The 22,615-nt window shown below is 38.1% G+C and overlaps 1 protein-coding gene across 2 annotated transcripts; it reads right to left on the bottom strand.

Annotated features, from left to right (window-relative positions):
- Positions 1-32: 32 nt before the first annotated feature.
- On the bottom strand, positions 33-20,370 carry CHDH (choline dehydrogenase). 2 transcript variants are annotated; one of them, XR_012653891.1, is made up of 10 exons: positions 20,257-20,370; positions 14,692-15,499; positions 14,102-14,253; positions 10,380-10,509; positions 9,537-9,671; positions 8,284-8,426; positions 7,370-7,472; positions 4,757-6,791; positions 1,223-1,300; positions 33-492 (listed from the first exon to the last, which is right to left on the bottom strand). XR_012653891.1 is itself a non-coding variant. In XM_075053575.1 (8 exons), exons 2-8 carry the CDS (start codon positions 15,443-15,445, stop codon positions 6,373-6,375), a joined length of 1,836 nt encoding a protein of 611 aa, XP_074909676.1. In that variant the 5' UTR covers positions 15,446-15,499; positions 20,257-20,370; the 3' UTR covers positions 1,359-6,372. The 2 variants fall into 2 exon arrangements, 1 of the variants encoding a protein (XP_074909676.1); XM_075053575.1 differs by lacking the exons at positions 33-492; positions 1,223-1,300 and having other exon boundaries at positions 1,359-6,791.
- Positions 20,371-22,615: the final 2,245 nt, after the last annotated feature.

Genomic DNA, 22,615 nt, shown 5'->3' with positions numbered 1-22,615 from the left:
AGCTGGAGTGAATAACCAATCACGTTTTGTACAAGTGATGTCACACCTCAAGGAAGCCATAACTAATAAATTTATTATCTCCAGGTTGCCGAAATGTGATCAGAGCTGCAGTATGTGAAGTCTCCTCCCACAAAATCTTCAGTTCCTCTGTAGGAATAAGGTTATTTTGAAACCAAGCAGATTGTGACAATCAGTTTTTTGAGGGCTATAGCGGGATTCTGAGGTGTAATATCTTGCTTGTCTTTCAACCTTGTGCTGCTGTCCTTCATAGTAGAGCAGGATTTTGTCAATGAAAATGTCTGTATAAGTCCAGCACAAAATTGCGTGGGAAATAGCAACATGAGATGAGTGATGACAACCACTAATGTCATTACCTCAGTACTCAATAGCATATCAGCTACCCGTTGCATATCCATTCTAACATTGTTTTCAAACTTGCCTCCTGATTTCTTTTCTTAATGCTCTTCTAAAATACAGTTTGTCATGCTCTACCTGTTAGAGATCGTTGGAAAAAGAAGTTAAATAAATAATCTGTCATATGTAACACCAGTTTACATAGGAAAATATCATTCAGATAGTCTGTTTTATGACTATCACATTAAGGGCAAAATATACTGGAATAATTGCATTCTTACTAATGCACTTGCAACCAGGTTATAGTAGAATTAGATAAGATAGTTTGCTAAAAATTATATAGTAGAAATTATTGTAAATGAATTGTAATATACAACGATTTGTATTTGTAAAGAGATGTTCTATATTTTGTAATTATTGTACCGTAATTGAACTGCAGCAATATTTATGGACCCTAATTATTGTAACTCTCCACAGAATTCTAGATAGAAGTATTTTTACTTGGAATATATAGATCTATAGCATAAATATTTAAATAGAGCCACCTCTCAGTGTAAATCTCTTTTTGGGATAAAGTGTCAAGATTGAACTTGGCAACAGAACAGATTTTTTTTTTTTTTTTTAATAATTGAGTCGAATTTCTCTGCATAAGGGATGCACAGTTGACTATTTACAGTCTTATACTTGGAAAGGTGAAAGATTTAAAGTTATTTTAACTTTTTTGATTGAAAAATAAGCTCTAATTTTATTTTTGTATTAATCCCATGCTAAAAATAAATATTAAAATCATTAAAAAATTGGCAAGTTCATGCCAGGGTATTACTGGTCATGAGACAATTAGTTTTGACAAAGTATATTACCTACATACCCTACTTTGATAGGAAGCATCTTGGGCAGAAAATATTTCATAGGTCAATGTAAACACTTTACTTCAGTACTACTTGCTCTGCTTGGAAAGAAAAGAAATATGATAAAATGATTCTTCACAGAACCAAAAACCTTGATATAAGAAGTATACTATTTTATTGCCTACCTTTCTGTTGTTCTATGTGTACTGTTTCAAAGATTTATTTTTATGCAATCAAGAGAGGGCTTAGATATTGTTCACAATGCAGTAAAACCCTGAAATGTCTTTGAGGCTGAAACGACCTTGGAGGAAAATCAAAAACCACTGAAAGCTACTGTCTATTTTGTTAGCACTGGATAACAATGACTTGTTCTAACAAGTTATCTTATCAGGTTTTACCTGTAGTTCATATGCTAGATAGCAATCCAGTTCACATTTTTACAAATGTCATGTTTAAAACATGTCAATAAACATTTTGTACATAATGACAGTTTCCTATGAATAGCTTACAGACTTCCTCTGAAATCATTCTTATTTCAAATGCCAGGATAAGAACTTAAAGGTTTGTAAATTATTTCTTGACCTACATCATTTTGTATTAAAACAAATGCAAAATGTTCTTCAAAATAAAACTGTGTAATAATTTTATTATACTTGGGACTCCTTTTACTAATAGTTTTTCACCAAGAAGCTCCAAAAGTTAAATTCTGTTTGCATGGTTTGAAGAATGGGAGGGAATGTGTGAAATTTAGTCATCAGTCTACACTATCATAGCATGCAAGTCTTTTATGAATGATTGCTACTAACCAGAAAGTGATTAGAGTATTTATATGAAAAGGGCTACTATTACTCCCCTACTGTCTAGGGGATTATTACTTCCCTAGATACAGATCTATGGAAACAATTAGGAAAATCTGACCAAAATCCCCTACAACATCAGAACAAATCTTTCATGCTGTCTGCCAGGAAACACTTGGGTAGGTTACCCAGCAGCAGTCACCTTGTTACACTTTCCCAGCTTACAGAAACAAACTCTAGGAGACCAAAATGGAGCTTTCTGGATCTGGTGTCACTGTGAAATAACAATGAGTAGTTTTCAAAGTTCCATCTACTGTGGTATACCCACTTCTGAAAACCGCCTTTAAGGCAAACAAAGTTGAACATTAAAAAAAAAAGGAGGAAAAAATCCCAGACCAGGTTACTTAGCTGCATGGACTTTTGACAGCACATCAAATTCAGCCGATTGAGCTGAATGACAATTTTTTTAATTAATCGTTTATCCAAGGAGACAGAAAACAATACGCTGACTTCACTGTATTTTCTTGCTAGTATAGTTAGTCCTTAGTTTTCAATAGTCGCATAAGAGACTCTTTGGGCAGATATGCTATCCTATGAGAAAACAGTCCTTACAAAAAAAAAAGATGAAAGAAATTTAGTTGCAAACCATGTCCTGTATAGTGAATGGTTTAAGGGAGAACATTATATATATATGGATACATAGAATACCTGTTCAATTTTATTACAGAAGTATATAGGAAAAAGTAATCAATGCATGCACAATTACACGGTAAATGGCACCCTTAAAATACTGCCAGTCATAGTAATTACTCAATACAGAAAAACTGGAAGTTATCTGAACAATTAAAGCATATTTCATGATTTTCCAGATTTATTTACATATGTATATAATGACAGAAAACATTAGTAAGGAATTAAACATTGCTAAGTCTTTTACAGTGAAGGAAATTCACTGAAAAAGTGAATATATAGAATATATTCCTATTTGAACAGTGGTGTTTTTTTGGAGCTTGGATGACAGAAGAACAGAGACTAAAAATTATACTGTAATAAGATATGCTTGTGTTCTCTCTACAATAACTCTTCATTTTAACTATAAAAAAAAGTGTAAGTGCTTTTATTATTCCTCAAAATATGTTTCTATATTTATTTTATAGAAAATGCATGTTGCAAGCCCACTTTCCAGTTTTCCAGTGTATATATAGCTGCCTCATTTGGTTGCAGACTAATTGAAATCAGACATTTGGAAAGGATTTTAAGATGCAGAAACATCAAAAGTTCTGGTGTACAAAACCTTGAGAGGCCTTACATAAATGAAATATAATGTAGTTTTACATATACAGCTATTTTCTGCTGCTTTTAACAGCACTTCTCATACTAAGGCAACTTGAACTGAAACGTGTATGAAAGAAACATTTTTGGTTACTTTTCTTTCTTAATCACATTGTCCCCAGCCACAGACCTCCAACTGTGTCTGAAGCATCTGCATCAAGCTATTACCATGGAAACGCTGGTGTTCTCACTCGCACTACCGCTGCTGGTTCAAGCCATGCTGGCAGGTCTAGTAACTTCCAAATTCTTACATCAAACAGCTTTTACAGTTAACTGGGTTTGAATACATAATGTAATATCATCTGTGGATTTATAGGAAAATTTATATCTGGGTAGAACTGGGAATAATATTCAGTTATACGCTGTATTATTTTGTTAAATAAGTTAAACTGGAATTATCAGCCTGTGTTCAGCAATCCTATAAGGTGTAGAAGATGGTTAATTTTAGCTAGCAGACTGCCAGTGCTCCACAGAGCATGTTAGAATATCTTGTACCTGTTCTAAATATCCCTTAGCAGATTGACTCTGCTAGAAGTAAGAACAATTTTAACAGGAATTCAATATCAGCAACCAGATACAATGCAGGAGAAACTAATGGTAGCCTGATGCTACCTAAAGATTTCCCCAGGGCAACAAAACTTCCAAATACCTGAGCCATTTTTTTAGCACTGTATCAAAGGAATGGCATGAAGGAGCCTCAACATTCTATAGCAGTGAGGCCTAAATTAATGAAGCAACTATGGTTCACACCAATGAAAATATTTAAGTGTTTAGGAGGGGAGGAATCTGGAAGGTTCTTATGTATGTTTAGAACTGCAAGAATTGTTTCAGAAATGCCCGATTATCTGATTGCACAATGCAGCAATGTGTACCTGAACGAAAGACATACATGCAGTTTGGCATGTCTTGCTATTTCCTCATCTTTTTAGAGCTTGACATAATGGCAGAGGATAGCTCTGTGCGTGTTCAGTAATAAGTTATGTAAGACAGTGGCTAGTTAATCCTCTGCAGTTGCATAATAACAATTCCCATCTTGCATGCCTAGAGTGGAAACCCATGTTATAAATCTGCAAATGCAGGAACTTCAGTATTCTGTCTTTCCAAATTGCTTCCCCTCTCAACTGCATAGGACTGCGGTAAGTCTCACCACTATATATTACTCTAAGTATCCTAATACTTTGTATTCCACATGACATGAATATACCTACTGAATACCTTTAAATGAAAATCTCAAAAGCACAGGTGCTGAATAAAAATTATTTGCCATAAAATGTACACCATCCACAGTTCGTGCTTTCCTTAAACGCACAGTTGCATCAGATGACTTGTCTTATTAACACAGCTAATCAATCACCTATGACTTAAAATATTCTTCCTCTTCCTCTCATTCCAAAAGAATGCATTACATACATAGAAAGGGTTTACCTGTCTCCTTTTAGAGCAGAGTTCACTGCTATCATCTTCCATCTTCAGTATTTTTGTTTGTTTTTACGCAGATACTCTAATGAATTAAGTCCTTTCCCTCAGTTAGCAGCAGGGCTTCCAACCACTGCCTTACAGCCAGCAGCACCAGGTAGAAGTATGTGCCTTAAACATCTGCAGTTGTCCCTCTAGCCAACATCTGAGTCAGCAAGTTTTTTTACAATCTGCTCAAATGGTGTAAAATTCCATTTTTTCTGCAAAAAAAGTATTCTGTTTACCACAAGTCTTGAGCAATCGTAGGCTACAGAAGCTTTTACTTTATAACTTAACAGCTGCTTAGTCAGAAGTTATTTTGGAATACTTAATAAATCCAAACAATTCAATGGATTCAATTTCATTCCATGAGTTCAGTTTCTTTAGATTTGTTTTTTTTAAAAAAATCAGTACCTGAAAGTTAGATTGACACAGAAAGGAGCTATGAAAGATCATGTATCTTGCTTTACACATCTGAAGATAGTAAAACAAAGATTTAAGTCCTAACTAAAATATAGCATTGATTCACTAAGTTACTTGCCTTGTAATTTAAAAAGATCTCTTCCTATATCATCAATATCTGACCTTATGCAGTTACTTTGAGTAACCTTTCATTTTAAATCTATCTTGGCTGTAATTTTTTTTAATAAAATTTGAGTGATAGTAAGGCACCGTTCAGAATATTTGCTGAGAAGTATCTTTTCCAAACACTCATCTTTGACCAAGGACCAGTAACTTTAAGGATGTTATAGGAAGTACAGATCTCTTACTGTGCTAACTGATAAAGTGGTACAACTAAATCAGCTTAAGATGTGAAGTGAATTCTACTGAGCTCCTTGCGAAAAAAGCAAGGAGAAAGACCAGTATATTTTTATAAATATCAGCTCCTGGTCTGCATTTTTTAGAAAAATAAGTTTCTGATAAATACAATGTATGTCTTCTTTCTGAATACTACATATACAGTTAAGGCTACCAAGTATGGTGAATTTTCAGTGAGGATTTGTAAACAGTGCATTCTTCTCATAAAAAACCCACATTTGACAAATTCCGAACACACGCAGGTTCCTCTCTCTGTCCTATGAATTCAGATGCGAACTACTTTGGCCTGTGAATATGAAACTGCACAAGTGCTTACATTTACTTAACCATTCTTTGCAGGATGTGGGGATTACTGACTAGCTGTTATCCTGGGTAACACCCACAGCAGTTAAAATCCTTCCTTTAAATAACAAGGCATATCATAATGATTTTCAAAACACACATTAATCTCTTCCATTCCTCATGCAATTGCACAGTATTTCTGGCTTATGTGCACAACTGTCTTGTCATTTAGAAATAGCTTCTCTTCAACAAAAAATTTGAATTGTACCACAAAAGGTCATGTTTAACTAAAATAAGCAGCTTAAGCCGACTGATTAAAAAAATGAATAGGTAGTCTAACGTAAGAGAATGGTTCAAATTAATGTTATTCTAATGGAATATGTTGTTTTGCATGGTATTTATTTTGTTGGCATGTTCAGTGTGAGATACCAACACGCTGATGAAAGCCTAAGTAGCAAAAGATGTGAAAGGATGAGAACATTTGTTTATCTCTGTGTTTCCAAGGTCTTGGGCTTATATACAGGAACATTTTTCTCCTGAAGCGATGGGAGGCCCTTAATTATATCTGCAGCTTTCTCTGCTATCATAATAGTTGGGGCATTCAAATTTCCACTGACAACACTGGGCATTATTGAAGCATCTACTACTCTCAAGTTTTCAACTCCAATTACTTTCGTTTGGGGATCAACTACAGCAGTGCTATCTGAAGGCTGACCTATTTTACAGGTGCAGGAAGGATGATAAGCACTATCAGCCTTCTGCCTTATGAAAGCATCTATTTCTTTGTCAGACTGAACATGGTTTCCTGGTTGAATTTCAGGCCCGCGAAATTTTTCAAAAGCTTTCTGAGCAAAGATCTCTCTGGTCAACTTGACACACTGGCGGAATTCCCAAATATCTCTTTCTGTATGAAAAGAAAATAAGAAAACTGTAAGTACACCGTTAATTTAATAATACATACAGAGTGCATAACAGAAAAAAATAGTATCAAAGAAAAAAAGAAGAGGGAAAGTCTCTCACTTATTGCTGAAAGCCGTAATGAAGTAGGGTATTTTCCAAAGTCACAGATGTTTACATTCACTGTGAACAAAGCTGTCACTTATATTGCACAATCCCAAAAGGCAATAGATGAGCTATGAAGAATTGCTCTTTATTTCACCATACCCACTGTCTAGCCAAGGACACAAGTCTCAGCACAAAGAAGCAAACCAGTTCCATTCCTTCACAAGCAGAGGAGGGGATGAAATGAACAGCATGATGCAGCAAACGCTAAGAACCCTGACTGCATCCCCACAGGAAATTCTTTTTGGTTTATACAGTGCTTTGCACAATGGCCTCTTTTGATACTGACTTTTATAAATGAGAAATAAATAACAATGCACCAAACACCACTTCTGAACTGGTCTTGAGTAGATATGAAAATCTGCTACTGAAACAGGCAGGAAATAAGTTGACATCAGAGCAAGGAGAGGCTGCATTTACCTGTTGACATGTAGTTAGGCTCAATGATAGGATGGTCATTTGGGTCTGTACTCTTCAGCTTTAGCCAGCCCACACTCATGCTCCTCATGGGTCCCACGTGGACCTGCAACACTCACACTATATTCATGACACAATCCCACCAGACGTATTTCCAAATTCAGTATGAACTTTTTTTTGCAAGCTGGATGGTCTTTACAAATTAAGCAAATGTAAACGTTAAAGGGAGACAATGGGAAATGCCACTGAACATTTTTCCATTTTATACAAATTTGTTGTAAATATGATATTCCATAAGTGGAAGGGAATATACCTGTCTCACCATCTCACAGCTCTTCTTTTAATTTAAAATACAACCATTCCAATTTAGCAGTAGCAGAGCATTCTAATACAATCAGCACGCAGACCAAATTACTACCATCACTGAAGAAAAGAGATTAGCAAGAAGAAACAGTGACAGTTCCCCAGCATTAGCACAGAGTTTTGGAACAAGATCATAGTCTAAAATGGGGCTTAGATTTGTGCTAATGAATAAATGAGTGGCCTCAAACATTCTCGCTTAAACCTCTGCCTAAACTGCAGTGGAACAGGGGACACTTTGTTTTAGTTTTGTACAGCATCTAGCACAATGGCATGCTAATCAATAGCACTATGGCACTTCAGTAGTGCAAATAATTGAAGAGTAGTTCAATGCTTGCCTACTTTTCCAGAGATAAAAAGTAACATAATTTTGGTAGCAATCTCAGATAACAAGCTCATGGTTTCTCCCCAATGTAGGAGGTTAAGCCAGCTCTTTTGTATTATAGCGAACAAAGTATTTTTCAGTATATAGCCAAATTATCATATTTATAATAGAGCGTAAGCCTCCTTGGTAATTGCTACAGAACATTACTGGAATATGTTCTTCAACAACTCACCTGGTAAGCTTCCATTGTGGAAGCAACCCGGCCATGATCAATCACCTGAGAAGGGAGAAAGTGGAACTGAATGTCGGGGTGAGGAACCCCTGGTTCACTTCGAATAAACCCACCAGATTCTAAGTGGGCAGTGGCTCCCTCACCTGGAGAGTGTAAATGAGAGAGAAAATGCCATTAAAAGACCACAGAAAAGCAAGAAATCCATTTCTTAACCCTTGGTTTCACTACTATGAATAATTTACATATATAGTGGCAATTGCAAGGAACACAACTCCATTATGAATAACTTGTAGTTTAAGCAATATGCATCACTTTTTAATTGCAAGATAAATGTAAATATGCATAACTTTGGAAATCCCACTTATTTGAGGGTGGGATGTTACAGTTATCTCACTGTAACTAGCAGGCCTAGAGTCTAACTTTAGAGGTGGATTTGGTCCCAGGATCCTAACAGGTGTAGAGGGAACTGACTACAGCATCCTGGTATTACTGCACTGCACGCTCCATGACATGCAGTATAGTTATCCTATCAGTCACGTGTAAGTGGCAGAGCCATCCACAGTACCTACCCTGAAGGGGAAAGATGAAGAGCCTGCAATGCCCCTCATGTTATTTTCACAGCCATTTAAAACCCTAAGTTAGCCCTCAATATTTATTTGCATGGTAAAAAGCCACATATACCCAGCGTAAGTTGTCAAATACTAACATTTTACTGATTTCAAGGATTACTTTCACATCTTCTTTTTATGGTACAACTTAAGCTGGGTTACTGTAAAATGAGTGTGTTATTTTAACAAAAGTCACTTCTGTTTTACATGGAAGCCTAAAGGGTTCTGACCAGAGCAACAAACTAATTCTTTTGGGGCAATTATACAGAAAACTTAATTCAGCTCAACAATATGTTTTTGTTGACATGATTTCTATTTCAAACAGAATTTTTTCTTCATTTTTTACAACAGCTTTTCTCAGTAGCACCGAGATTTTTAAATGTAGAATTTTTCTAGAAATGAGATATAAAAATGTTAAAAAAGTGTATAAAACCCACCCTTGTTACCTAAGATATAATAACTGTTTCAAAATATTCTGATTTAGAAAAAAAAATATAGTTCAAGTCCATTTGCAAGCTCCAGTTATTTTCAAGAATATGAAAAAAATTATATATGAAGGCTCCCAGACTTTGAAATTCATGGATAAAAGGATGTAATAATTGTAAATCAATCAATGGTAGAATGATTGCATACTTTGTTTCATACCTGTAAACTTCCAAAGCCATTCTAGACCAATCCTCACCATATTAACTGGCTTTTGTGCATTATATAGAGTAATAGGTTTGGTGCACTTTTGCTGGACGTACACTTCTAAATGATCTTGAAGGTTCTGGCCTACTCCTGGGGGAGAGTAGAAAGGGGGAGGAGGGAGAAGAAAGGAAAAAAAAAAGTTATTCCACATGGCACAATTATACACAACATTTGCAACCAGAAAACAGCATAAATGGGAACTAAACTAACCTCTTACGAGGGCAGTGATGACTAAGACCAAGACCATGAGTCATACCAGCCTTTTGCTCATGTCAGAATAAGGTTTTACATAAACAGAGCATAACTAGAATGAAAATAGAAAGTTAAATGGCAGACATATCACTTGTTCTAAAATTGCCAGATATGACTTCTAAATACAGTACTAGCTTTTCTGGTTTTTAGGAAAAGTTCATGTTATTCCTTCTATCTTTGAATAGATATGACAGTGGGAGTTTATACAATCTGTTGTGGATCAAAACTCATTCAAAATTCTAAATTCTAAGTATGCTGCTTTACTTAAAAAGTACACAGTGGTATTTTTCAGAAAGGTATTTTTCACTATCAAATGTAGTGAAGAAAGTGTAGGAGTTTATTGCTCAGTTCTAAAATCAGTGCATGTTTCCACTGATTTTTAACACTTACTTTTTAGTCCACACAACCTGACATAAAGGCAACTGAATTTCATGGACTCATTTTTATGGCTAGGCCGTAACTCAAACATATGACTACAATTTCATTTAATTGTCTTTGAATTGCAACCACAGGAAGATGTAAGGTTAAAAGAAATAATAAAATTACCAGGAAGATGGCAAACAACAGGGATCCCCAGTTTTTTTAGATCATCTGCATTGCCAATCCCAGACAACATAAGCAGCTGTGGAGAATTTATGGCACCTCCACTTAAAATAACTTCTTTACTGGCAAAAGCCTAAAAGGAAATGAGCACAAAAGTCCTAACATTATTAAGCCTGATCTGAATGCAAGCAGCATGTCAAGAGCTTCTGTTCAGATATGCTATTCTGATCCAGATTAGACACCCTTCCCTCACATTTTTCTCATTCTAAATGTATTCCTATCTTGCTAGAAGTTTCTGCAGAGAGAAATGATCAAGCTTTCACTTTCATAATTTCTGTATTTATTCCCATGTTTACAATCCATTCAAACTGTATGGCACACAAACATTCAGCTCAGCCAGTACCATGGCTGCCAATAAACTCCTGTGCTACTTGACAGGAAAAAAGTACCTGTGACAATCGGATCAATCAGCTAAGTGTCTCTTCCATTTTCAATACCAGTTTGCAAATTGAAACTTCTAAGGAAGATTTTGAATTCAGAGACATACTAGCTCAAAAGTTCTCAAGAGCTTATTTTCTTAATTCAACCAAGACTAATGTTTGGTTTCTTAGCTTACTGTAGTCTTCAGATGCCCCCGAACCACTAAAGCGCTACTGAGAAAACTCTGACTGCAGGCATATACATAATTCTGTTTTGCTGACAGATTTTCATCAAACAATTTGAGTCTGAGCCCTGAGCTGGTCATGCTACAGGCTGCTAAACTATTCCTCTACCTTTGACTTGATTTTCTGTGCTGGATAGTTCTTTTTCTAGAACCTTCTCTGCAAGTATTTTTGGCACATCTTCTTTCCAAGGATTTCTGCCCCAAAATATTCTCATTTAGCAATACCAAAATCCTTCTCTGTGTCATTTGTATCTGGGGACTAACTCTTCCCTGTTGCCACATCTCTTAAATTTAGGATCAGAACTACCCCCTCTTAGTGCTTTTCACTGTTAAAAGGGAAAACTGTGTGGAGTGAGAAAATATTGACACCCTCCACCTTTTCCCTTTACTCTTTGAAGGAGGACGATGTGGGTGAACCCAACCTTGTTCAGCCTGTCCCTTTCTATTCCAATGAGATGGCTCATTAACACACATACTAGGTACTCCATCCTACCTAGTTGCACATATGTTCCCTGTTGAAATATAAGATATCCTTTGTATACACACCGAGTTAGGTAGTTGATTACAAACTGAATAGTAATTCTTGCACATTAGAAAAAAAAGATTCAAGATTCACCTGTCCTTACGAAAGAACAACTGTACCACAGAAGAAACAAAGAGTAAGCAACATATCTGGTATTGCTCATCTGCATTCTCCACTTTCGTAGAATGTAAGGTGCTATTATGAGTAGCTGCTTGTTTTTATTTTAGATGAGACATTTAACTTCTAAAGCAACATTAAAAAGTGCTATTTTTTTCCTGTAGTATAGTGAAGCGTTAACAGATTAGCATGGAGTGCATATTAACTTGTAGTAATCCTGCCCTTTTTGTATGACACCTCAGCTATACAGAATGATGGTGAATGAGATTGTTGCTAGTAATAAGATCAAAATGTAGTAAGAAGATAAATTTTGATAAATTGTTTCCACACTATTTATCTGATATTGCTGATGGATAGCCAATGCTGATATTTTTTGTTCGTTATTGTTTTGCTCCAGGCAATCATTAGTACATTAAGACTAATACACAGCATATCTGTGACTGCGGAATCAATACCTAGGTCTGCATTTTGCATGTTACACAAATATAACTTATTTATATTTTCTAGGATATGCAAAGAACTGGTGCCAGTTTGTTCCAGGTAGCGTTCAAATGATGCTCATTCAACCTATGCTCACTGCAAAGTCAGCAGTGTAGTTATTCCTAGCCCATATACAGACTTTCATTGTGCTTAAATCTAACATGCAAAGAGGAAAAACTGACTTTGAAACATTTTTATATGGGCTATTTAGGCTATGATACATTAAACACATTTTTCCCCTTCAAATACACTTTTCTGCTTGATTCTGAACTCAGAAACTCCAGGAGTGTTCAGTCTACCTTCCCTACTTTTGTCAAAGGGCTTACTGGAATCCTGGGAGCTCACCAGGACCCCAATATCTACTGAAATAACAATTAAGTCACTGGCTTGATGAATAGGTTTTGTATCATGCTTGAATCAGGTTTTGAAGATCTTTTAACTCTACTGATGACTGATGTAAAAGAGATCCTGCCTAAAATAGACTATAAAACCAAAAACAGTTTAATGTAACCAAGTGTTTCATCTTAATGTTCATAATGTAATAAATTTTTTAGCTTTTCCATCCTGACAGGTATAAAATTTTCCAGAAAGTAAAAGCAGGCAAGTCCTGCAATTTTGATGTTGGGGGGAAATACTTTGAAGGTGTACTTTTTGTGATATATGCTATACATACATATCATTCACTGTGTATAAATCATACATGTATTAATATGTATGAAAATTCATAGCAATTAAAGAATTTTGCAGTTAAAGTGGTCCTATTTTCAGAAAGTATTTGATCATATGTAATTAGCTTTCCGAGACTTTCTTCGACAAAATTAATCTTAATAATGGCACAACACCAAGTAGAGACACTGTTTTCGCAAACATTTAATAGCTCATGAAATCAATTAAATTTTCTGCAATGTTTGGTTTACATTGTTAAAATTATTGTCATTACCAATCCACTTAGAAAGCAACAAATTTGTTCTGTGCATTAGAAAATGAAAGAACAGTTTATTTATATTGTCTTTTAACTTTTAGCAGGTGTTCAGTCACAGAACACTTGTCTATTGAGTCTTGTAAGCCCTATTGAACTCGAACCATCAAATTTGTACTCTCCTCTCCTTAGGATATTACTATTACACTTTTTGATTGTTTTATAATTGTTTGTGACTAAATATCTTAAGTTATTAACATATAAATACCTTTTAGGCAATTTCCTAGGTACATACTCCATAATCAGCTATAATAGTAGAGTTAAGCCAAATGAGAATGTTTTAGCTCTTACAGAAGTCAGTGGATTGAAAGCTGCATAAAATGAACTGTTTATCCACAGAGTTAAGTTGTAATGGCAATTCAAGCTTCCTTCCACATGATCGCATGTTCAGTGGAAGTTGGACTGAGACTGAAAAGTATTCATTCCACAAACAACCATAAGACATGTTTCATCATTATGTTTCACCATTACTATACCAAAACTCAAGACATAATGGCAAAGTAGAAGTGAATGACTCATTATTTATCCCTTGAGCCATTCAGATTTCAATATCTAGCTTTTACAGATTTTGCTATTCCAGAACAGCATTTTCAGAATAGTTTTTCAGAAACATCAGCATTTCAGCACACTAGTCAATATGCTGAGACAGTGCATGACTGCACCATAGGTTCCAGCCAGAAACCTTACACAACACTCTTGAGTAACATGAAGTTAAGGCTTGTCCCCTCAGTACTGAGAGATGGAAATATAATGGAGATATTAATCTCTTAAATCGATACAGCTGAAATATCACCTACTGTAAAATAACTGACAAGGAATCACATACTGGAAGAGACAACATAGCATCTGAAAAGCAGACATTTTGCATATTAAAGTGTCACTTTTAATGAAAGTTTGTTTTTTTAAAAAATCAATTTTGCTTTGACTCATACCTTTCATACTGGAAAATAAAAATCTCTTACCTTTTTCCTTTGCCCATTTTTCACATACTCAACACCAATAGATTTTGTTCCTTGAAACAAGATTTTTGTTACAAGTGTCTTCTCTGCAACTGACAAATTTGGGCGTGATATGGCTGGGTGAAGGTAAGCACTAGCTGTGCTCCATCTTTGACCTACAATGTACGTTTACATTAAACATTAAAATAGTCAGGCTCAGTATTCTCCAAGATTTTAGCCAATAACAGTCAGGATGTTAACAAAGGGAAAGCCTTCATAGGGTTTATAGAGTTCAAAGCAAATGTGATTTGCTATACTAACTAAAGATTTTATTTTAACGTAACAGATTTCACAATGACATTCTGAAAACCTACTCCCCCAAGCTATGAATCAAGACTTGCACGCCAATGCAATTTTCAATTAAATACACCCTAGATTGATAGCAAGCTGCTGTGAAATGAACAGGGTGTTAATAGAGAGTGCCATAGCTATTAAGTAATCTAAACAACCAAATGGCATTCAGTGCAGTTTACATGTCCATATTCCAAAATGCTTTCAGAAGTACCACTGGTGGCTCAAAAATACAAATTACTTAGGATCCCTTTATGATTTACCTTGGTGTACAGTCATGTCCATCCAGCCAAATCCTTCTTGCTGATAGCCATTCATATCATCTGTGAAGGGATACCCAGCTTGCTGGGCTGCCTCCAGGAATGCATGATGAAGAGGATGGTTTGTTTTCCCTCTTGACACATACAGGGGTCCATTTCCACCTCTGTACTGATCTGGCCCCAGTTCATGTGTCTGTGCTTTCTTAAAATAGGGCAAGCAATGTTCATAGTCCCATCCTGTAGCCCCTTTCCTGCTCCACTGATTATAATCTTCTGCATGCCCACGCACATACACCATAGCATTGAGAGAAGAGGACCCACCCCACACTCTTCCTCGGGGCCAGTACATAATTCGGTTATCCATATGCTTTTGTGGTGTTGTGTGGTAATACCAGTTATACTTCTCATCACAGAGGTTGTAAGTTAATGCAGCAGGCATATGAATCTTCCACATCAGCCTTTTACTACCTAGAAACGTATCTTTAGGGCCTGCTTCCAAAAGTAGTACAGTACTGAGGGGGTCTTCAGTCAACCTGTTGGCTAATACACACCCTGCTGATCCAGCTCCAACAATGACATAATTATAAGTGTCTGCCTTTTCAGAACTAAGTTGAGATGACGTACGTGAAATTTTTAATTGTTGTTCATTGATGCCCAATATGTTTTTTAATATGTGTGCTTTAAACAGAGTTCCTGTTACTTTGTGCATCTGATTCACAGGACTGCAACATATAACTCCTTTTACTAAGTATGACATCTTTACTGATAGTATCACTCTTGCAGAATTTCTAACAAAAATCCAGGTTTTACCCTAGAAAAACAAACAAAAATCCTAATTAAGATGTAAGCATTAATACAGTGCATGACCTCTAAAATGTCAGTCATTTTCAGGTAAAACTGGTATACTTTACCCATTCTTGCTATCCAAAAGGTTAACAACAATGCCAATAAACCAATAAACATTTACTCTGAAACTTGCTGTCTTATTATTCTTTTAATGCAGTCTATGCACTAGTCAAGTGGCATACTATTTTGTATTATATGCAGCCTGATTTTGATTTGCTTCTTGCTCCTGAGATAGATACATGAAGCACACGTTCAAGTATTTGCCAAATCCACAAAGGATGGAAAACTTTGCTTATCTTGTAGTCTCTATTCATCTGCCTCTAATAGGTAAGAATTTAAGAAAACAACTTCATAAACTTCTCTGTGACAGCCAGTGATATTGCATAGCCAATTGATAACAACGGAAGTTATGAGTATGCCCACTGTAGCTTCTGCCAGACCAAATCCAGGACAATGTCTCTACAAAACACATGTGTAACAGTGAAACTCATTTTCAGCTATCCCTAAGGTGAAAAACTGCTGTTTTTTGAGGTATGTCTCCTAACATACCAAAGGCAAAATCTATTAATCTGTAGCTTTTTACCTTATTTCTAAAATTGGATCCTGCCTGAGTGCTCTGAGGATAGTTACAATCTAATACCACCAGATCCTTAGGCCGAGTAGGAATGGCAATTTTTTATACCTTCAGAAAAGCCCATGAGACTTGCAAGCAACACAGGTTTAACTCTGTGTTGCACAGGTTCAGGTACAGGGACTAAATGCAAGATTTTCACTGCCCTTGTAAGCATCACAGTTACCAATGCTGCTGGCCAGTCTGAAGTGTGTTTCTCTTGCTTTCTCCCCTTGAAACCATTCCTCCTGGTATAAACAATTAGTGAAAATGGATATTCTTGGGCTGTATATAGTATTTCTCCCTGGCCCATGGCTTGTATATAAGCAGTTGCCTTGGATTCTAGGGACAGCAATTTATCCAGAGGCTGTTACGCTGTAACGCACTGCCCATCTGAAAGAAATAAGCAAGCTTTCTCCTGGCAATATATTGAATATGGTATTATGTCTGTGAAATCTAATTTTTCAGAATTGAATCAGGTTGTTAATGTTGATTTTCATACATTCAAGTTTCATAGTTATCCAATATTTTGTAATATAAGCCCTATATTTTTGTAAAATATCTCGGTTTTTTCACTAAAAGAAAACATGTCTTAATGAATCACTGAAATAATCAGCTTTTTCTTACTAAATGGTGGAACAGAACTGTAGTCATTTTCTTAAGTGAAACTCTACAATGTACAGTTTGAGAGAGCACACACGAGCTCTTAAGGCACAACTCTGTAACAAAATTAGGTGCAGGTTCCTGATAAATGTCAGAAGCCTTCCACATACAACTGTATTTATTTACAATTTGATGTACAATCTCATATGCAAAGGTATTTTTTTTTCCTGTCAGGGAAAGGATGGGAATAAGCAGACATCTCTTACTCTTCTCTAGGAAAAACTTGTAATAGGCTTTCCTTCTGGAAAATGAACAACTAACCATGGAGAACAGTTTGCTCTATTAAAAAAAAAAAAATTAAAAAAATGCAGGGGATAGGTCTGAGCCCAGGGTTCACACAGCTGATTCTCACATGGCTAATACAAAATTGATCCCAGCTGAAGGTGGAGTTGTCTTTTACAGGTGGAGAATATTAAAGGTTCTTTCTTGGAAAGAAGGTTTGGCAATTTCCTGTGATACAGCAGAAGAGGATACAAAGGTAGAGAGGTTTTTACTTGTTTGGGGTTTTTTTCCCCCAATTTGTTTGTGAGGGCTACAATTCTGAAGCGCCTATGTTTAACATGCAGAACTGATGGGTCACAGGACTTTATTTTTCAGGAAAAGAAGATTGATGATGGGGTTAGTAGAGTATGGGCCTGGGCCCTGATAATCTGGGAAAGATACTTTGTCCCTATAATGTGAGTTGTTTCTGTTTTTTGCTGGTGGAGATTCACCATAATGAGATGAAGTGATCAACCTTACTCCTGAGGAAGTAAACCCTCAAACTTTGATGCTACAGATGGTCAACAGTTATTATTCAGATATGTAGGGCATGCAGACTCTGGAATAAGTACTGGCCTGCTTATTTTGGTATGCCATCAAATATTACTGTGCTTCCTAACCAGAATGCTCGCTGTTGAGCCTACAACTACCTAGTTGTTGGCTGCAAAAAGGGTAGATTCTGCAGAATCCCTGGAACCTTGTTTAGTCAGAGACTGACTTACTCTAGTAGTGCTGGAGGCTGTAGTGCTACAGCATAAGTAGTGGCTATTGAGCTCCTGAAAATACTATCTTAAGTGATGCTCCAAAGGCTGCATTGATGGTACAGGACTAAGTGTTTGTCTCTTGCCTTATGCCAGAACTCTAATGCTGAAGTCTAGACCCTTTTAAAAGCTGATTTGTTAGGAGCTTCTCACATATGCAGGCTTTGAAACTCAGACCAATTCAACCTTGTATTGAAGGGGTTGGTATCAAGGATTGAGATCATCAAGTCCTGAAATTAGAACATGATGATACTTTTCTCTAAAATGATCTATGTAGTTCTATAAGGATGCATGGATTTATGACAGTTCAAGTTCTTCTAAAGAAGATAATCTTGTGGAATTTTGCAGAAGTCCCTCTTTGAACAAGAGAACATCAGTCAAGAAGCAACCTAATGCATCTTTGCTCTCAACTTTCCCTTAGTTTTATCTAGCTTTTTTTGCCAGGGAGAATTTACAACCTGTACAGTGTTCTGAAGAACTGTATTTCAGCAAGAATGTGATTTTTTTTTCCAGTAATTGGAAAAAAAAAAATATCAAGTTTTTACCCTAATAGGTAGAGTCATCTGAGGCTTTGAGATGTGCTGGGGAAGCTGACCCAATTTACCTGGTAGGGAACTATAGCTTTATGGCCAGCTCTATTAAATATTGTATTGGCTATGTCAAAACAAAATATGTAGAAATAGGGAGGTTTACACAACGTGGTTCTACTGGAATGCTCTGTATGTACCACCAAAAAAAAGTTGTCTTTTGGGCCTTACTGGATATTACTGTATGTCTTTATCTGGATTCTTGCATATCATGACCTCTTTGTGAATGTGTAGTAAGATGTTCCTCAGGACTTGGTGAACAGACCTGCAGAAATGCATATGGCTGCAACATAAAATATATTCACTGTATTGCACTAGAGCTTCAAAATCTGGAGCTCATTTTTAAAAAGTCTGTATTTACAGATATTATTACTATTGAGCAGGGCCTATAAAGAGTGGTCTTATAAGTGTGAGGAGAGCAGGAGCATCTCAGCAGGAAAAGTCTGTTGCTACATTTTAATAATATATCTAATTGTACACCAGGCAGGTAGAAGTGGGCAGTAGAGTTCTGAGGTTAGGTGTTTGGTGCTCCTTGGAACATTGTAACACGTTTCTTGAAGCAGTATCAGGCTTGCATGAGAAATAAATGCTGATGTAACCTATGGGTACCTACCATTGCAACTCTACAGGTGTTGATTTGGGGTCACAGTCTGTGAAAACAGACTTCTCTAAGGGACTGTGAAGCTGTGATAGGTGAAGAATGTGATACTTCACTTTTTTTTTTTCTTTTTAAGAGTGGGAGAGATAAAAAGAAGAGAAAGATAGGCAAGAGGCTGCATAAGGCATCTAAGGACTAAATTAGCTTGCCTACTCTGTGAGAAAGCTAAGCAAAAGTGCTAGGATTCAGCCCAGGGACCTTACTCCCAGACTTCTAGATTTACAGGGTTCACAGTCCACAATAAAGAGAAGAGGGTAGGTGTTCTGCATGCATGGGGGGGATATACTGAAAAATGGACAGTAATTAAATGGTTCTGAAAGTGGATGAGGTGGCTAATCTAAAAAAGTTACAGGGCACTGGGCATCATTACTGTTAGCCAATCAGAACTGTCCCATTCTTTGATAAAACTGGAAATAAGAGTGATCAAAATATGTACCAAGACAGTTAGGGCACCCACTGTCTGGGCTAGAAGGTGGAATTACCAGCCCAGAAAGCTAAGTCTAACGTTCCTTTTAAGTAACTGCGGTAGTATTTTTAATCTACTCCACCACATATATCTGTCAGTTTTATAGTTAGATGTTACTTCATGTTTTTCACTGCTTTTTTGTCGTTGTTGTTTTACCACCCCCCACTGCAGACCGTGCACACGGTTTAAATCCATCTGCTGTGGGAGTGTTTTGGACTAACTTTCCCTGCAGCCCTAGGAAAAAAAAGTTCATTCACTTACAGAAACCCCGTGGTAAGTTTCACTTCCACGGCCCAAACTGCCCGTGTACCTCACCATTTCCTGCTCCATGAACTAACGTTACCGCCGGCCTGGGCCGTCGGGCTGCTGTGAACTCCCGCAGCTCCGCGGGCTGACCGCCACCCCGCTCTGGGGGCGCCTGCGGCGGCTCCTGCTCCGCACGAAGGCCGGGGGCCTGTCCCGGTCCCCTCCGCAGGACGGGACACCCGCGGGCCGCGTCTCTTCCCCCTCCCGGCGGGGGAGGCCTGTGCCTCCTTCGGAGCCGCTGGGGTGTGTGTGGGGGCTGCGACCGGCGGCGGAGCAGAGAGGGCCGCGCTGCCCAGCGGCGGCAGCCGCCGCCCGCCCCTGTCCCGCCGCGGCCTCGCTCCCGCCTCCCGCCCTCTCCCGGCTCCCCGGATCTCCCCTCAGGGCCTCCTCAGCCCTCCGGCCCCACTCACTCGCACGGCCTGCGCGGGTAAAGCCCCCGGCGGCGCCGCTGGTCGCAGCTCCCCAGCGCGGAGAACGGGGACGGTCCCTGTGAGGCGCTGGGGCGGGCGGCGCCGGGGACTGGTCCCGGCAGGGGGAGAGGTCCGGGGGGGAGGCAGGGCCCGGGGAGCGGGTGGGACTTTCCCGCAGGAATGCACCCTTTGGCCTCCGCGAAGGAGGGTGTCACAGCGACTTCGTGCTGTTTCGAAACCGGGCGGAGCGGCAGCGGGCCGAAGTTCGCCGCCTCACCTGCCTCGGTGGGGCGGCAGCGGACCTCGGCGGGCCCCCGGGCCGGTGATCGCTGGGTGAGACCCCGGGCGCCCTGCTGGAGGGCTGCGGTCGGCAGCTGGGCCGGGATTTGCAGGGCGAGTCTTGGGCTGGGATCCTTCGCTGGGTGGCGCGTATTTGGAAGCGAGCAGGGGGGACCAGGAGTTGTCCCACCTCGTCCGTCGGTGTCCACTAACTCCTTACCTCAGCCGTAACGGCCAGCCGCTTTTAGCAGTCACCATTGATAAGTGCGTGTTCGGCAGTAATGCTCAGCAGTATCCCACTGGGTAGCCGAAAGTACTGAAAATACGACAGGGCCTTCGTAACCGTCATGTAACTTTATCTACTATTGGCTTTGTCCTCTGAGTATCTTCAGTGTATCCTCCTTCTAGTGCGTGTTCATTGTAGGTTAAACCGCATCAACGTGTGGCAGTGGGGCGAAGATCCCATAAAATTCCTCGGGAAGAGGCCAAGGATCGGTATTGTGTGAAGAGTCAGTGCCGCTGCTCACCTGGGCTGCTGGAGAATGAACCCAAGAGTCTTGTTTTCCTGTTCAGGCGGTCGTGGTAGAATAACGATGATATAATGAAGACTAATAAAGATAACTGTTGTGAGAACTTACTCCAGACATCTGTAATGAGGACAGACTCTGCTACACCACCTTTGATATTGCTTGTAGATGCTAATTATTTTCCCAAGTCCTTCCTTATCGCTCTGGTTGGAATGTATTGGATGATTAATAATTTTCTGGGGTAATTGCTTGTTAATGGTTTTTCCTTTACTTAGATAAGCAGAAAATAATGGAAGGTCTCTGGGTGGTTGTTTATTCATACTTAGGCGCTGAACTGTGAATTTCTGAATAATTATTCATTAATGGAAAAGAGTAATTGTGCCCTGTGGAACTGTGAGTAAATGTTTAGTTGATATAAGTGGTCTTTAGTCTACGTGGTGATTAAGAATGCTTGAGACCAAGCTGATGGGTGTTTGCAGTATGTCTGGGTATTTTCTTACACCTTCAATGCTTTTATTCAGTAAGCAAATAAAAATACTGTAGAAAATATGCATTCAATGTGTGTAAGAATATACAAAGAACTTATAAAAATACGCATGAACTATATACATTTAAGAACTATTCTATTTCTTTTCAGTGAATAGTGGGGTTTTGATCCCTGCTTGCATAACACCAGCTGCAGTGGAGTCCTAGTCCCTTACTAGAGCTCTTAAGAACACTCTGACGACACTAATAAGAATCAATAATTATTTTTGGTATCCTACGGGGAAGAAAAAAAAGGATTTGTTAATTTGTTGATTCCTTCAATTTTTATGAGTTCTGCCCATAAAATGTGGCTGAAGCAAGGCTTGAAAGGGTAGGCTGAATTACTTGTGCGTAACCCTGACTTTCGCGTGGAACAGACGCCCAAGCACCAGTCTCCAGAGCTGACAATTAGGATCTTATGGCAACTGGTGTTCTATTTTTCTGTTAGAAGTAGGAGAACAGGATGGATTCTGCTATATGCATTACTATAGTTGATTCATACTATGTCTAAACTCTTGGAAAGTCAATAAACCAATACATGAATTAGCAGCACAGAGGTTAGTGGAATTTTAGTATCAATATTGTTTGTGGCACAGTATGTTTAAATTATGGTTTTGGGAAAGCAGAGCCCTTAAGTGCGCGTGGATGACCATAGTTTGTTTAAACAGTACTGCTTTGGTAGATCAGTTACAGGAGCATCAAAGGTACTAACTTATATTGACTATAATCTTATGTTCACAGAGAAATGAACTATCAGCTCCGGATACCACTTATGTGATGGGTAGATTTATTTTCTAAAAGGTCTTTTCAGTTTAATTTTTAAAATCTTCATTAACATTTGAAATAATTGTGAAACAGGAGATGTCTTAAACTATTTTATCTCATTATAGAGTTTCTTCCCTACAGATTTATCTTCTTGTTGGGGTAGCCAGTGGCCCATACGTTCCATTAACCTGTTTTTCAGAGGTTGATGACAAAATGTTCTAGAGTGAAATTTTGAAACATTTTACTAGGAAAAAAGCATAGAA

This window comes from Buteo buteo, chromosome 21 (assembly GCF_964188355.1).
Source record: "Buteo buteo chromosome 21, bButBut1.hap1.1, whole genome shotgun sequence".
NCBI lineage: Eukaryota > Metazoa > Chordata > Aves > Accipitriformes > Accipitridae > Buteo > Buteo buteo.
Note: the sequence above shows the minus strand (reverse complement) of the source record. Positions and strands in the feature narration are given on the sequence as shown.